Genomic DNA, 15,550 nt, shown 5'->3' with positions numbered 1-15,550 from the left:
ACATGATAAATGTTAACCAACTTTCATTTTGCCAAATACTCCAGGTAAAAGTTCCACTGTTCTAATACGGCATAATTTGGATACTATGACACAGTTTACTACTTTGCCACTAATTTATCTTTTCTATATATCTGCACTTTCATGTTTGTTGTTCCATTTTTTTCTAACGAAATGTGCCTGCACGAGAAAACTCACATCTTGAATCAATTCTTGTTGGTCTGCTATTGGACTCAATTTTTGTTATTCTCTTTTCACTGGGCTGGGATTACTTCTTTTAATTAAAAGCTATTTCCATTTTTGGCTTTCTCTTTTTGCCTCCTTTCCAGTCCATGGTCAGTAGTTCTGTCTCTTCTTCAACTGTCAGTTCATTATTGTTATTCCTTAACTGACTCTCTCAACAGATTTCCAGTTTGAACAGGCTGTCATTCCAAAGGTACCCAGATTCTGTTAAACATTAACCCTTGACAGTATCACAACCACATTCACCTCTTTATCTCCTGCATGGCTTCTTCTATATAGAAAAGATCCCTTCCATCCTACTCCCTTGCAATCCTCTTGAGTATAAAACAATACACTCCAATAAGGACCATTTATGCACAATGAGGTATGTACAGGACAGAGTGAATTAGGTCACTTTTTTGGATGTAGAACATTTAGCTGCATACAAAAGTGAACCACCAAGAAGCTTTAACACATTTCGACGCATCAACTATTCTTGCAGTTTAGCATCCCTGACCTGTTTTGGAATTTCAACTTCACAACTTTCTCAGTAAAGGTAATATATGATAGGGGAAGTACGAAATATATTTCCTGTTCATTTTCCAGCTGTCCTTACATAACAGGTCTTAAAAGATTTGTAATATAATATACTTGCCTCAGTTCTTCTCTTTCTTCATTTCCTACCTACGTTTTTTATTTTTACATTTCTTTACATGAAAAATTGCATAAAGCTGTTATTTGCAACTTTCTTTTCAGACATCACTCCAAGCAGTTTTTCTAATATTTGTTTGCTTTTAAAGAGAAATATTTATCACAGCTATAAATGTTTTTTATCAATGCAGTAAAAATACCCACAGAATTCTGATGTACTTCCAAGGGTTTGCCTTATCACAAGTAATTTTACTCTCCTGTCAAAGCACTACTGTATGCCACTGATAACGCATAAGTAAAGTCAATCACGGTTGATAGCAATCTTCATATTTTTTTTCTCAAGGGGACATTTATTATGGTGGTAAGAAGTGGGGGCAAAGGTGGATCTAAAAAAAATGCACCCAAGTAAAAAGGCACATTATGTTTTCTGGTTTCCCATCAACAATTTCATACCTATAGATAATGTGAAAAATTATGAAAGATGTCAAAACCAACAATGTAAACTGCTATAAGCAATCAATAATACTAGGATTTACATCTTATTTTAAAATTAATCATGAATGTTTATTAACCTAGTTATCAATTTGAAAATTCTTGAGAATATGGGCTTATTTAAACACTATTGTCAAAAAGTACATGTACTTGTTTGTTTATTTAAGACATTTCTATCCTGACATTCTCTGTAAGTGGCCTCAAAGAAGTATGGAACTTATATCAAAGCCACAGCTTTGCCATAGATATTCCTAATGCTCTGTCTCAAATTTTGGAATACATGTACATCCAGCCCAGCCTTTCTCAACTTTTATACCATTAAGAAAACCCTGAAACATCCTTCAGGCTCCAAGAAACCCCAGAGTGGCACAACCATGCAGAATGTAGCTGGGAAGCATAGCTGTGTACACGCCCACCCAGGGCCCCTCCTGGCTCATCACTAGTCATGGGGGGGGGGGGCATTGACATGACCATATATGGTCATATAACCTGATAAATATTTTTAAATGTTTAAAAGTTAATTCAGGAAACCACTACAGGGCCATCAAGAAACCCCAGGTTTTGACAAAACTCTGCTTGAGAAAGGCCTTTCTAGTCGCCATGAAAAATGACTAAAAGTGTTTGACATTTTAATCTACTTTACTACATATATGTATAATATTTACAGCATTCTAGCAGAGTAGGAGAGTCATCTAAGGGGAAAAAGTAATCCTTTAAGGTTTTTCTTTGTGGATAATTCACAATTTTGCTCTATAATATTTTATGTTAGACCTTTGACCAATACTCTCAGTAGTTTTGGGGTGAGTTGTCACCAAAATACAAATAACACCCAGCATTACATAATCCTCCATAGGTAACTGGAAAGGCTGTAGGCCAGCTCAAGGAATTGAGAGTAAACAAACTGAAGCTTAATCAAGACAAGATGGAAGTGAGACTGATTGAGAAGACAAAGGGTTTGGCTGGTGTTTATATAGAATTGCCTTTGGTAGATCAAGTTAGAGCTTGGGAATATTTTTGCATGCAGCCTTGTTGATGGACAAATGTATCAATGTTACCTTCTTTCAGTTACATCTTGCTCATAAACGGCCTCCATTGGCAGTTCTATATGAAGCTGCTTTTGAGGATTACCTTCAGCTTGGAAGTGAAATAAGGGGACATTGGCATAAAAGCACTCCCAGAAAACCCAGGGAAACAGCAACCAGAAACTGAACTGAACACTGAAGGGAGGAAAATCAATGCAGAATGACAAAGAAAACACAATAGACATGTACAGTGAAAGTGAGAGGAAGCACCCATGCATAGAAGGTCAGAATATCAGGAATCCTAGAGCATTCCACAATGCGTTGATGTCACTTATTCAACCATAAGTCACTGCACAGGATACTGTTTTGTCCACATCCCCCCATCAAGTGTCAGTGAGGGACAGTGGGAGGGGAGGGAAGAGCAGTCTCCGCCTCCCCCCCTCACTGCTTTAACAAGGCTAGCACCAGGCTAGCATGTGTTGCTGCTACAGGAAGCTCTGAAGCCTCTGTCTCAGAGGGAGAGCAGAGAGCAGAAGAAGGAAACACCCCCTAGAGGAATAGAACACCCAGCTAAGAAGAAGGGAATTGGATAAGAAGAAGGATTGGATATAAAAAGGCAAGAGGGGTCAGAGAGAAAGAAGGAGGAGGAGGGGAAAGAGGGAGGAGGAGGATGGGAAGAGAAGGGGAAAAAAATACTGCCCAAAAGAGAAGGGGAGGGGGGAATGCCACTATCCAAACATCAGCCTCAGCTTATATGCGAGTCAATAAAGTTTTCCAGCATTTTGTGGTGAAATTAGGTTCCTTGGTTTATATGCGGGTTGGCTTATATGAGAGTATATACAATACTGAGAACTGACAATGATAATAATCACATGATATTAAAATTATTTGATTTGCAAGAAGACCTGGAAAACAAGATGCACACATTTCATTGTCTTTCTTTCAAGTTATATTAAATGTCTTAGCAATCAATTCATGATGTAGCAATTTAATACAGATTTCAAACACCTAATTATATTGTAACATTTATATTCAAAGGCACCAAAGAGTAAGCTAATGGTTATAAAGCAGCACTGTTAACAAAGCATCCTCATAGTCATAAATACTCACCACACTGCAGTTACTGTTTGCTGAAATGCACTTCTTGTCATCGCACCATTGACAGCCATTTGTATTGGCAGTACAGCTGGCACAGTCTGCATATCTGTAACATCTGTCATCTGCTGCAGCTATAATACAAATGAAAGATAAAGCAAAGCATCAAGATGAGAGACAAAGGATGTCACCCTTCTTAATTTGCACATTTTAAACAGCTGCTGGAAATGATACCCAGAGCTTACTCGTTGTAAATATGACCTTCAAGATTCATGGTGCTTAACATGTTCAGAACATACACTGTTCACTGAATGACTACAAGACCTTCCTCAAATCTTTTCTAAGTCTCATAGCTGCCAAATTCCACAAGGATGCCTGTATTAATCTGCTGCAGCCAAAATAATTAAACATTCTTGCGGAAACTTAATTAATTTATTGCAGTATAAAGTTTTGAGAGTCAGACCTCACCAAATACCTTCCAAAAATGGGGATTAAAAAAAACACAAATGAAATCTGCCCAGTATTGTCTGTAGCATAATTATGTGTCTTAAGGTATGAAACAGCCATAGGGGTTACAGTTGACCTTAGATCTTCTTTGTTAAATATAAACATTAATTACATAAAGTGTTCAAGGAGCTTAGGATGTATGATGCTGTTAGGTGCAAAGTCATGTCCGACCCATCGTGACCCCATGGACAATGATCCTCCAGGCCTTCCTGTCCTTCTACCATTCCCCAGAGTCCATTTAAGTTCGTACCGACTGCTTCAGTGACTTCATCCAGCCACCTCATTCTCTGTCATCCCCTTCTTCTTTTGCCCTCAATCGTTCCCAGCATTAGGCTCTTCTCCAGGGAGTCCTTCCTTCTCATGAACTGGCCAAAGTATTTGAGTTTCATCTTCAGGATCTGGCCTTCTAAGGAGCAGTCAGGGCTGATCTCCTCTAGGACTGACCGGTTTGTTCGCCTTGCAGTCTAAGGGACTCGCAAGAGTCTTCTCCAGCACCAGAGTTCAAAAGCCTCAATTCTTTGGCACTCGGCCTTCCTTATGGTCCAACTTTCACAGGCATACATTGAAACTGGGAAGACCATAGCCTTGATTAGACGCACTTTAGTTGGTAGGGCAATGTCTCTGCTTTTTAGGATGCTGTCTAGATTTGCCATAGCTTTCCTCCCCAGGAGCAAGCGTCTTTTAATTTCTTTGCTGCAGTCCCCATCTGCAGTGATCTTGGAGCCCAGGAAAATAAAATCTGTCACTACCTCCATTTCTTTCCCATCTATTTGCCAGGAATTGAGAGGGCAAAAGTTGGCTTGAAACTCAACATCAAGAAAACTAATGCCAAGATCTTAGTTTTCTTGATGTTGAGTTTCAAGCCAACTTTTGCACATTCCTCCTTCACTCGCATCAAGAGGCTCTTTAGTTCCTCTTCACTTTCTGCCACTTCACTTTCTGCCATGTATACATCAGGATGTATCAGGATGTATACATCCAAGTTTATCCACCTCATTTTAGTTTCACTTCATTTTACTTTCCTTGGTTGTGAAATATACTTTACACTTGCAGTAGAGAAAGCTCACAGCAGGGCTTCTGTTAAGCCTGAGACCCCGCCACAAACATATGTAATACCAAATGCATTATGAAATCCAGTTCTTGTGCTTCCTACCATCCTACCATATTGCTGGTATCAAGAGTTCATATTTTGAATGACTATCAAACATTAAAAACTTAATTCAATAATTAAATTTAAAAAGTAAATGTGATGGACTGAGCCCCCACAAATACTGCAGGTATGGACCTAACAATGCCAAGATTGATACATAAAATGATTCAAGGTCTACAGATTTGCTGTCTCCCAAGCTTAAGCTCCATAAAGACTAAGAGAGTAAAATTTAGATTTAAACATACTGCTGTGCAGTCATCAGGGAGAAGCACTCAGGGATCCAACTCAGCATGCCAACCTGACATACACTGGCATAAACTGGAATTGCTGTGGCACAGCTCACCACAGGCACTAACTGTATGCCACACATATGGCACTAACTGTATGCCAGTTCTATATGTGCTCACCCCTCCCCACCCATCTGCTCACACATCTGTGGGGATGTTTCCCTGCAGCTGCCACGCTGTGGCTGGTTGGTTCTCCTTTGTCCATCATGGACTTACACTCATGCCCATATAATGCCTTGGGGGGTGTTATAAGAGAGAACAACTCTGCTCCATCCTCTATATGGCAGCCTTTTAAATACTTGAAAATGGTTATCAGATCCCCTCTCAGTCGCCTCCTCTCAAGGCTAAACAGACCAAGATCCCCAAACCTTTCCTCATACATCTTGGTCTCAAAACCCCTCACCATCTTTGTTGCCCTCCTCTGAACACACTCCAGTTCATCTACATCCCTTTTCAACTGTGGTGCCCAAAACTGAACACAGTACTCAAAGTGAGGCTGAACCAGAGCAGACTAAAGCAGTACCATCACCTCCCATGCTCTGGACACAATACTCCGTTTGATACAGCCCAAAATCCCATTTGCCTTTTTAGCCACTGAGTCACACTGCTGACTCATGTTCAATGTATGGTCTACTAAGACTCCTAGATCCTTTTCACACATACTACTGCCAAGTCTCCCGTGTCCTATATTGGTGTAAATGGTTTTTCCTACCTAAAAGCAGAACTTTACATTTTTCCCTATTGAATTTCATCGTATTTAGTTTAGCTCAGTTCTCAAGTCTATTAAGATCATCCTGTATTCTGATTCAGCCTCCTGTTGTATTTTCTACCACTCCCAGTTTAGAATCATATGCAAATTTAATAAGTATCCCCTCTTATCCAAATAATGTATAAATATGTTGAGCAACACAGGCACCAACACTTCCTGGTGTCAGGATCAGTCCCTGCTCTCTGCCATGTTTGATTTTTAGTAAACCTGTCTGACTCCATCTTAGATGCTGTGCCTCTGCTGTAACATTCCCATGTAACCACAATACATGCCTGTAGTTTTCCTTTGATCCTTGCATTTTCATACTGCATAGTCTCCCCACTGTGAAACAATGTTGCCTGGTTCCTGTAAACATCTTATCAGCTAGCCCGAGGCGCCGGTCTGACCAAGGCCGTGCTAATTTCAACACCTTGCCAGGAAGTCTAGGATGGCACCTGGGTGAGGGGCTCCCCCCCTCCCTTGGGAACGCTCAGGTTTTGGGCGGGAGAAATGTATTGATAAGTGCTTACTGTCCCGATATCGAACAGTCTTGACTTCGAATGTTATAGTGACCTGATCTGCTCCAATTAAAGCTTTCTTATTATAGAAGTTTGTTTGTGAGTTTTGTTGGTGCTTGACACCTGGATTCAATGCTGGCATCTGAAAATCATGCCATTTCAGGAAAAGGGGACTGAAAAAGCACAAGGACTGTTGGGACACCTGGGAGCACATGAGTGCAGAATGGAGATGGTATATTCAGGCTTGCTGTTCAAATGATTCAGTTAGATTGATCAAATCTCAACTATGCCAAGGACCCCTAACATACACCCTCTAGGTTATCCCTTCTGGTATTTGAACCAGGAGCCTTGAGTATATCATACCTGTGTCTTTCCATTGACTCTCTATTAGTGTTGGGTACTTCAGCGCCCAAAGCAGCCGGTCTCTCCCGTCACAGCCAGCGCTGCGCCACGGGGGAGGGAGGGCGCGGGCATTAGCACACTGGCAGGCGCATACATGCAGGTGCGGAGCTCCACGCCTGCGTGTGTGCACCCGCTGGTGCACTGATGCCCACACCTTCCCCTCTCCTGTGGCACAGCGCTGGCTGTGCCAGGCAAGACCGACTGCTTCAGGCACCGAAGTGCCCAATCTTACTCTCTATCTTTCACTGCCCACTTCTATATATCTGGTGTTGATGGTGGAGCTGCTAGGGGATGCCTGATATCCTATACTATGTCTTGTTCTTGTGTTCCTAGTTGGTTGAGTGAGGCAGAAAACAACTCCTAAGTCCATGAACTGTGTGTTCTACTTCAGCTTCTCCTGCTATTTTACTGTTGATTGGTGGCTTACAGGATATGCCTTAATAACAAGAATAGTTTACAGTAATTAATAATCATTGCATATTTTAAAAACAATCTGTATTCACTATTATAAAACTTTTTCTTGTCAGAAGAACCATGGATGAAAATTCACTGTAATCAGAAGCACAATGATCCCAAGTTCATTTGAGTTTTACACTCTTCCTTTTCAAGTAAGTCTTTTCAAGTCACTACTAAGAACAAATCAAGGAAGAGACAAATATGAAAGTATTTCCATTAAATTATTGTGCAAAATAAACATGAAAATATGGAAACCTGTCTGGTCCAAGCACTAGCTGTCATGGTAAATAGTACTTATGGTAAATTGTACTTACAATTCCCTTTTTTAATTTAATGTTGTGACTTTCACTTCCTGGGACATACATAACTTATACAATACACCTTAAACCAGCAAATAAAACTTCCAGTTCACTTACCTGTTTTTCTGGGGCACTTTGTTCTCAGAATGTTATTAATATTTTCAAAGTCCCATGACACACAGTGATTTTTGTTCCATAAACACCTTAATCCAGGTCCAGCATTTTTACAAAGCTCTTCATCTCTGAATGCTTCACAGTTAGGAGGTTTATACACAAGGATGTCATTTAGCAAAACACTTGAAAAGCCTCCAAATATATACATAGACCTATGGAGCCAAATAAAATGAACATGTATGGTGTTTGTACAAATGAAAAGCATTATTAAAAACCATGACCTTTATTTAGCCACTCCCCCTTTTACATGTTATCCTTCCTAAACCCATGGGTAGTGAAACTATGATAAATGTATTCCAATATACCAGAGTTGAGTACTCTGGAGTTCCATTAAATTCAGTTCAAATACTGGAAAAAATATGAAATATTTCAGCTGAAACACTTAACCTTGACAGGAGGGTATCCAAATTATGTTAAATAAAGCCATAGTATCTTTAACACTGCTTGAATACAAGGTAATTTCCATGCTTCCCTTTAAACAACACAATATTTTAATAAACTCTTCACTTAAATCTTGGTGTTTTTGCATATCTACTTAACACTCAAAAACAGAGAAGAACAATCTACATATTTTCCTGCACTGTAGTCACTACTTTCACAAGCAAGTATCTCAGGACAAGAAAATACCATGATATACCTACCCAAAACCAATTGTGTGGTACACAAGGGGAATACATCTCAAACCTATTATTACTCTTGTAAATGATACAGATCCCAAGTGCATATTTAAATATTAAGACAACATTCCATTACTATCTGTACACCGCCCGTGGCGCCGCGGGCGCCACGGACTAAATAAAACTGTAAGCCCTCCTGGGGCGAGATGTGTCCGGGATGAGGAAGGGTCCGGATTGGACCCTTCCTCATGACAGACAATCGGAGGGACCAATCGGCAGGCGCGAAGCGCCTGCCGATTGGTCCCTCTGATTCCCAGCAACTGCGAGCCGCGCATAGCGCGGCTCGCAGTTGCTCCCGGCCTGACGCGGCGAGAGGCGCGAAGCGCCTCTCACCGCGTCAGGCCGCCGCCCGAGGGAGCCCCCGGCAGTCGCGCGGAGCGCAGCTGCCGGGGGCTCCCTGCTTCCTCCATTGATGTCGCCGCTGCCGCCGCCGCCGCCGTCGATGTCGGACCTTCCGGGAGCTCCCTGCTTCCTCCGTTGATGTCGCCGCTGCCGCCGCCGCCATCAATGTGGGACCTTCCGGGAGCTCCCTGCTTCCTCCGTTGATGGCGGCTCTTCCGGCGGAAACAGTCATGGCGCCATTGTCGATCGCGTTGTCGTCGCCGCCGCCCGCATCTGATGTGGGACCTCGCGTCAGGCCGCCGGGCAGGTAGTCCCCGGCAGTCGCGTGGAGCGCGGCTGCCGGGGACTCCCTGCCCGGCGGCCTGACGCGAGGTCCTACATCAGATGCGGGCGGCGGCGACGACAACGCGATCGACAATGGCGCCATGACTGTTTCCGCCGGAAGAGCCGCCATCAACGGAGGAAGCGGCGCCGCGATCCCAGGCGGCGCCCGCCCAGCGAACGGCGGAGCCTGGGCCACGATCGCCGCTGGGCCCATGCTTCGCCGCGCTGCCAAGCCGCAGCAGCAGCAGCAACTCCCCCGCCAGCGCCACGGGCCGCCGAAGAGCCACTTCAGGAGCCGGCGAAGAGCAGCCGGCAGGAGCTGCGGAGGTGTGCACAGAGGAGCTCAACCCGCAGCCGAGGAGCCACCGAGGAGCCGCAGCCCTCTTTCAGGTAGCCTTTCGTCCCTTGCTCTCGCCGCTGCTTGCTAGAGCCCATTGTATAAAGAATACAATGGGCTTTTTTTACTAGTTACTACCATAAATGTGCTGTATAGATTGAGTGAATAATCCAAATTACTTCCCAAATTCTTGTGGATGCTAATCATATGCATTTCACCATTTTCTTGATGATCTTGGTGAGCCAGTACATGGGTTCTTCCTGCTCACTTTGACATCACAAAATCCCTTTGAAAGTAGGTTAGGAACCAGTGACAAGGACATCCAGTGAGTTTTATGGATAATGGAGAAAATCAAATCTTTCTGTCCCTCCGTGTTCCCTACCACAAGTTCAGTGTCAGTGGTGGCACTCATTTCTGTCAACACTGACAGAACACTGATAAATATTAAAATTATACAACCATGAGACTCTTTCAGTATATTTTTCTCCTTTTGACATGTATTTTGAAATGTTTATTTTACCCATTGCTGACAACTGCTGAGTGGCCAAATCTGTTTACATCACGATGAAGATTCGGTTTGGGAAGAATTTTCCATTCATCACAAGCTAGAAAACAAAAGAACAGAATAGAATGCCCGATAATTCTAGAGAATTTATCATATGCAATTAGTGTAACATCTGACATTTTAAAAAAGCAGAGCCACATGGACTATAATGAAATGCATAACTTATATAATATTGTTTCTAAATCCTAAATCTTGCCAATAATTCAGCGAATACTTAAAAATCTATTAAATTGGGTTTACTCCCAAAAAGGTTTGTTTTATATAAAGAAAAAACTAAATCACTGTAAGAAGAGGCACTCAGCCCCAGAAATCCATAGCACTTTTTACCATTGTTACCAGTTTCTCCTCTTCTTCATTTTATCTTCACAACATGGTGTAGTGGTTTAAGTAAGCTTTGGACTAGGTTTGAATCCCCATTCTGCAGGGACGCCTGATAGATGACTCTGGGTTTGTCATATACTGTCAGCCTAACCTGCCCTACAGGGTTGTTGTGAGAACAAAACAGAGGAGAGTAGAATGACTTTGGGTCCCAATAGGGAAGAAAGACAGGATACAAATAAAGTAAACAATGCTGTGAGGTAAATAAGGCTGATCATGTATGACTGGCCTAAGATCACACAACCAGCTTCCATGGTGGAGTAGGGAGTCAAATCTGAGACTTCCAGATCCTATCAATAGTCACTATAACCCTCTGACTTCTTTTTCTGTGATTCTGCCAGTCCTTCGCTTCCTTTTCCAAAGAGCCATCTTCGTGTAGTGGTTAGGAGTGTGGACCTCTAATCTGGTGAGCCAGGTTTTATTCCGCACTCCTTCTCCACGTGCAGCCAGCTGCGTGACCATGGGCTCACCACACCACTGATAAAGCTGTTCTGACCAAGCAGTAATATCAGGGCTCTCTCAACCTCACCCACCTCACAGGGTGTCTGTTGTGGGGAAAGGAAATGAAAGGTGAATGTAAGCCACTTTGAGACTCCTTCGGGAAGAGAAAAGCGGCATATAAGAACCAACTTTTCTTCTTCTAATTATAAGGAATGGGTGTTACAGAAAGACAGCTGTGTGCTGCTATTCATTTTATGGTTTAGTCACAGAAGAAAGAGAGATAAAGTATGCTGGCTAATTCTGATCAACTGGGTACAATAACTTGTTGTGTTCTTAGAGGAGGCAACCTGAAAATGGAAATTTGTTTCAAGTGCCAAGATGCCCCATATAGGATAAAGTAATTGATTTTACTATTTGGAAGGGAGGTAACCTTAAGATAGTTAGTCTTCATAATATATTTTCTACATAGAGAATACCTATATTCTTCTTGTTGTTAACATCTTGGCAATGTTAAAATTGTATAATACCAAATACAAAATATCCTATTATATATTATACGTGTGTCACAGAGTGAGCAGCTTCTTCAGTGGGTGCAGCTTTGTCCGTCTCTTTCAACATTACATTTGTGTCAAGTCTCCTCACAAATAGCTGTGACTCTGCCAGCCCTTCCCTTCCTTTCCCAAATAGCATTCAACTCTTCTGCCAGACACAGTGCTACATACTTTCCTCATCCGCCTGATCGAGGAACTTCCATTTTATTCCCAGTCCCCCACTGACCTTGGGACCAATCATGTATCCCTTACCGTTATCCAATCTTCCCCTATGCCTAGCTGTAACTCTTCTGGGCCAGTTCCTCTGTCCCTGATATTCATCTTTAGTCAACTTATGTCTAGCTTCCTGGAATTCTTTTGTTTGATCTAGTTGGATTGCCAGACTCTCAGCACCCGCTGATGATGTCTTTACTTGTTTATTGCTGTCCTCATTCTCATGCCTCAACAAGGGAGGCAGCAACATTGGATCATTTCGATCCACCAGCTCTCATTCTCCTCCTATAGCCCTGGGACAAGTAGAGAGATCAGCTTCAGGGCCTTGGTGAGAGAGGTTGAGTCAGGACACAACTGTGTGGCCAAACACAGAGAAACATTCACCATTTATTTGTTGATATTCTAAAGTTAAAGATACTATAAGAACATACGTGTTATTAGATGAAACAGAGTAACTTCTAAGCATTCTGGATCTCTGCATATGTTGAAAATAAAAGTTATTAAGGATGCCTTTAAATTTAATTGCAACTATAACTAGCAATACTATTTAATTTTGCTATAGAATACGTACTTTGGATTTTGGGTTAAATGTTCAAAACATTTTATTTTAGAGGAATCATAACAGAATCTGCCAATTACTTATAACATCTGTTGATGCTAATATAGCCTTGAATCCCTCAATGAAAATTTTGGAAAACCATTTTTTTGCTAAAATATATTGTGTTCCAGTATTGTTTAACACTAGATTTTAAAATATTATAGAACCAGTTACATGGGGGGGGGGGAATTAGATACATTATTTGATAGTCAAACAGGGTTCACTAATCTCTGGTCATATATATGAAACTCCAAGAATATTCAAGAAATTAAACTCAAAAGGAAATCACAAGGGAAATCAGCTTGCTCATGCCTCACTGTGTCAACATTAAACTTTATAAGGTTATACTAAATTTTAAATCCTCAATATATTTGTTCTTGAAATCCTCATCATCTAATGATATTAAAAATCTCAGTTCCTTCCTCTAAAAAGTTGCCAGCTCCTTCTGTCTTGAAATTAATCTTTAAAATAAGCATACTACAATATAAAGCACATTACAAATCATTTCTTTTGCAGCAATATTGGATATAGAGGCATTGCCCAACTGTGTATGAAGAATCCCAGGGGGTCTCAAGGGTCATCTAATATCTACATTAATGAAAAATAAACTGAAAGTATAATGACCCTGTACTAATTCAGAAGTCTTCAAAAAGAAATATGCCGGATTCCTGTGTGGACTCATTCTAACACCATGACATCACTTCTGTCCTTGAACAATAATTGATATAGCAGTGTTGCACAACACCAGTTCCTCCCTTTCCTTTTGTTCCTGCTGCTTCATGGAGCACCAATAGGAACACAGATCCCAAGGTCATGAGGTTGTCCTCCCCAAAGAGGGCAACTTGGCAACCATAGGCCTAACACCATAATCTGGAATGAATCTGCCTTTTCTCTAGTCTTGATTTCTATTTCTATTTTTGACGATGACTCCTTATCATCACTTCTCAATCCTTTTACTTTGTTTCCATCTCATGATTCCACATTAATCTAGCACATACGATACAAACCCCCACATACTCCTCACACACAGGCTCCATGATCCTTAATGATTCTCTAGATTAGCGATCCCCAACCTGTGGGCCATGGACCACATGTGGTTCTTCGACTAATTGGAGGTGGGCCCCGATGAACGCCTTCTCCCCCCCCCCCAGCCCTTTACTTCATCCCTCCAGCCCTTTACAACACACTTCATTGTTGTGGTGTGTCTGTATCTTATTTTGAAGGGATGTTTAAACATTACCATAGCGATCAGAGAGCGTTAGGGCAGTGGTTGAGAGTAGAGGAGTAAATTACCCCAGCGCCACCAGGCCTCAGTAAAAGGCGTTGAGTGGTCCCCGGTGATAAAAAGATTGGAGACCACTGCTCTAGATCATGCTATTAGCCTATCATATGATTCTACACCTAGAAATAAAAATTGACATTTTAGCTATAAAGGACCAAACTCTTACCTAAACCCTTAATGAATGCCCAAGTGTTGTCACTCATAATATTTGAACAACTTGGCCTAGCAAGTTAGGCAGTAAGTAGCAGCAAAGATGTTTAGCGGGAATAGTGCAGTTGAAAGTGCAGTTTTAAAACACTTCAGAGAAGTATCACCGCTAATAATAATAGTCCAACAATGACTATAAAAGTGCCAGGGAAAAAAGAGAGGACAATATTGAACAACATGGGTCTTTCTCATATTCCAGTTTCAGCAGCCCCAGATGGATTTACGTTTTTTTTTTTTTATTACAGAAGCCATATATAGAAAGGCATATTATTTATTGGAAAATAAAAGTGACGAACAATTATGAATTCAATTTCTATTTCAGGAACATTTTTTTCATGTGAACTATACAAGCTAGACATATTTTATCACAACACCCTCCCAATATGATCTTTCAATTATGCTATAAATTCAGGTGTCTTCAAGATCCCATAATTCAGGGGATGATTTCAAATACAACTTACTGGAGCATCTAAGAAGATCTATGTGTACAGTGACCAGTTTTTTTTTTTAAGAATAAAAACTATATCCAGTATATATTTTAATTTCATGGGAGGAACATTTCAAGACACTGTTTCCCCCTCTAGGGAAAGGGGGGTCAACCTGAAGAAAAACTATTACAATAATTATTAAAAGCCACGTTTAAGATAAGGAATCCTAGCAGCCTCCAGATATAATAATTCCCTGCTTGCTTGTGTTATTTGTCAAACTGGCAGGTCTTTTCAACAGAGTATGGGGGGAGCATGTTACAAATAGCCTTTCTTCTTATCTTCCCAGCCTTCTCAGTAACTGCTACACGTTGAACAAAGCTCTGTGATAGAAAAATCATTTTGCTTAGCTTAAAATCCCAACTAGAGCTTTTTTCTCTAAATCACGTATTTATTCACATCAAGTATAGCAATTTCAAAGCAGATATATTTTTAATGCAAGATACAATATCACTTGTCTTCTAGGTAACCTGTTCCAACTTGCCCTTCCCTAGGGCAAATGTTGTGAACAAAGGTAGAGTAGTACAATCCCATGCTTATTTTAGGTATATTACCTAAATACAGACATTTGCAAGATAAAATATGTAGTATGTACACTACAGTTTCATTGATCGAAGTGATGCCAAGCATTCAGAAAATTCAGGTAATTGAAAGTGTAGTTTGAAAGTGGACAAGACATGCATTAAATTCAGGTAAGTATGATTCTGATATCTGAGCTTCACTGAAATTTTAAAAAACACTGAAAGACCATTTTAGTTCCTTTTTTACAGTCAGTTAAACAAAGACATATAATAAATGTTAATGCCAAGTGAAACACAAGCAGCACAATCTACATATAAGAATAGGTTCTCACCTGGACACACATTTTAAAGGGACTTTTGATAGTGATTCATTAATTAGGGAAACAGAGTTAGTGTTTATGACAAGTATTTTGGCCACACAGAAACTTGCTTACATGTTGGAAAGGTTATGGACACTCCATATGGTCTATATAACATGGTACAAAATTCCCAAGATACAATTTCTAGTAATCCAGTCTGTTTATACACTGGGCCAGCTATTTAGTCAATGGTGACCCAGTAGATATTATATACCTGGACTTTCAAAAGGTTTTTGACAAGGTACCTCAT

General features: G+C 41.0%; 1 protein-coding gene across 3 annotated transcripts in view; it reads right to left on the bottom strand.

Annotated features, from left to right (window-relative positions):
• ATRNL1 (attractin like 1) overlaps positions 1-15,550 on the bottom strand; it is a 627,115-nt gene that overhangs the window by 490,611 nt on the left and 120,954 nt on the right. For all 3 annotated transcript variants that reach the window (XM_077349871.1, XM_077349872.1, XM_077349870.1), the window contains exons 11-13: positions 10,221-10,305; positions 7,964-8,172; positions 3,495-3,613 (exon numbers count right to left, since the gene is read on the bottom strand). In XM_077349871.1, coding sequence (XP_077205986.1) covers positions 3,495-3,613; positions 7,964-8,172; positions 10,221-10,305 — 413 coding nt within the window. The remainder of the gene's footprint in view (positions 1-3,494; positions 3,614-7,963; positions 8,173-10,220; positions 10,306-15,550) is intronic.

This window comes from Paroedura picta, chromosome 8 (genome assembly GCF_049243985.1).
Source record: "Paroedura picta isolate Pp20150507F chromosome 8, Ppicta_v3.0, whole genome shotgun sequence".
NCBI classification, from domain to species: domain Eukaryota; kingdom Metazoa; phylum Chordata; class Lepidosauria; order Squamata; family Gekkonidae; genus Paroedura; species Paroedura picta.
The sequence above is the reverse complement of the archived record's forward strand: the minus strand, read 5'-3'. Positions and strand labels throughout refer to the sequence as shown.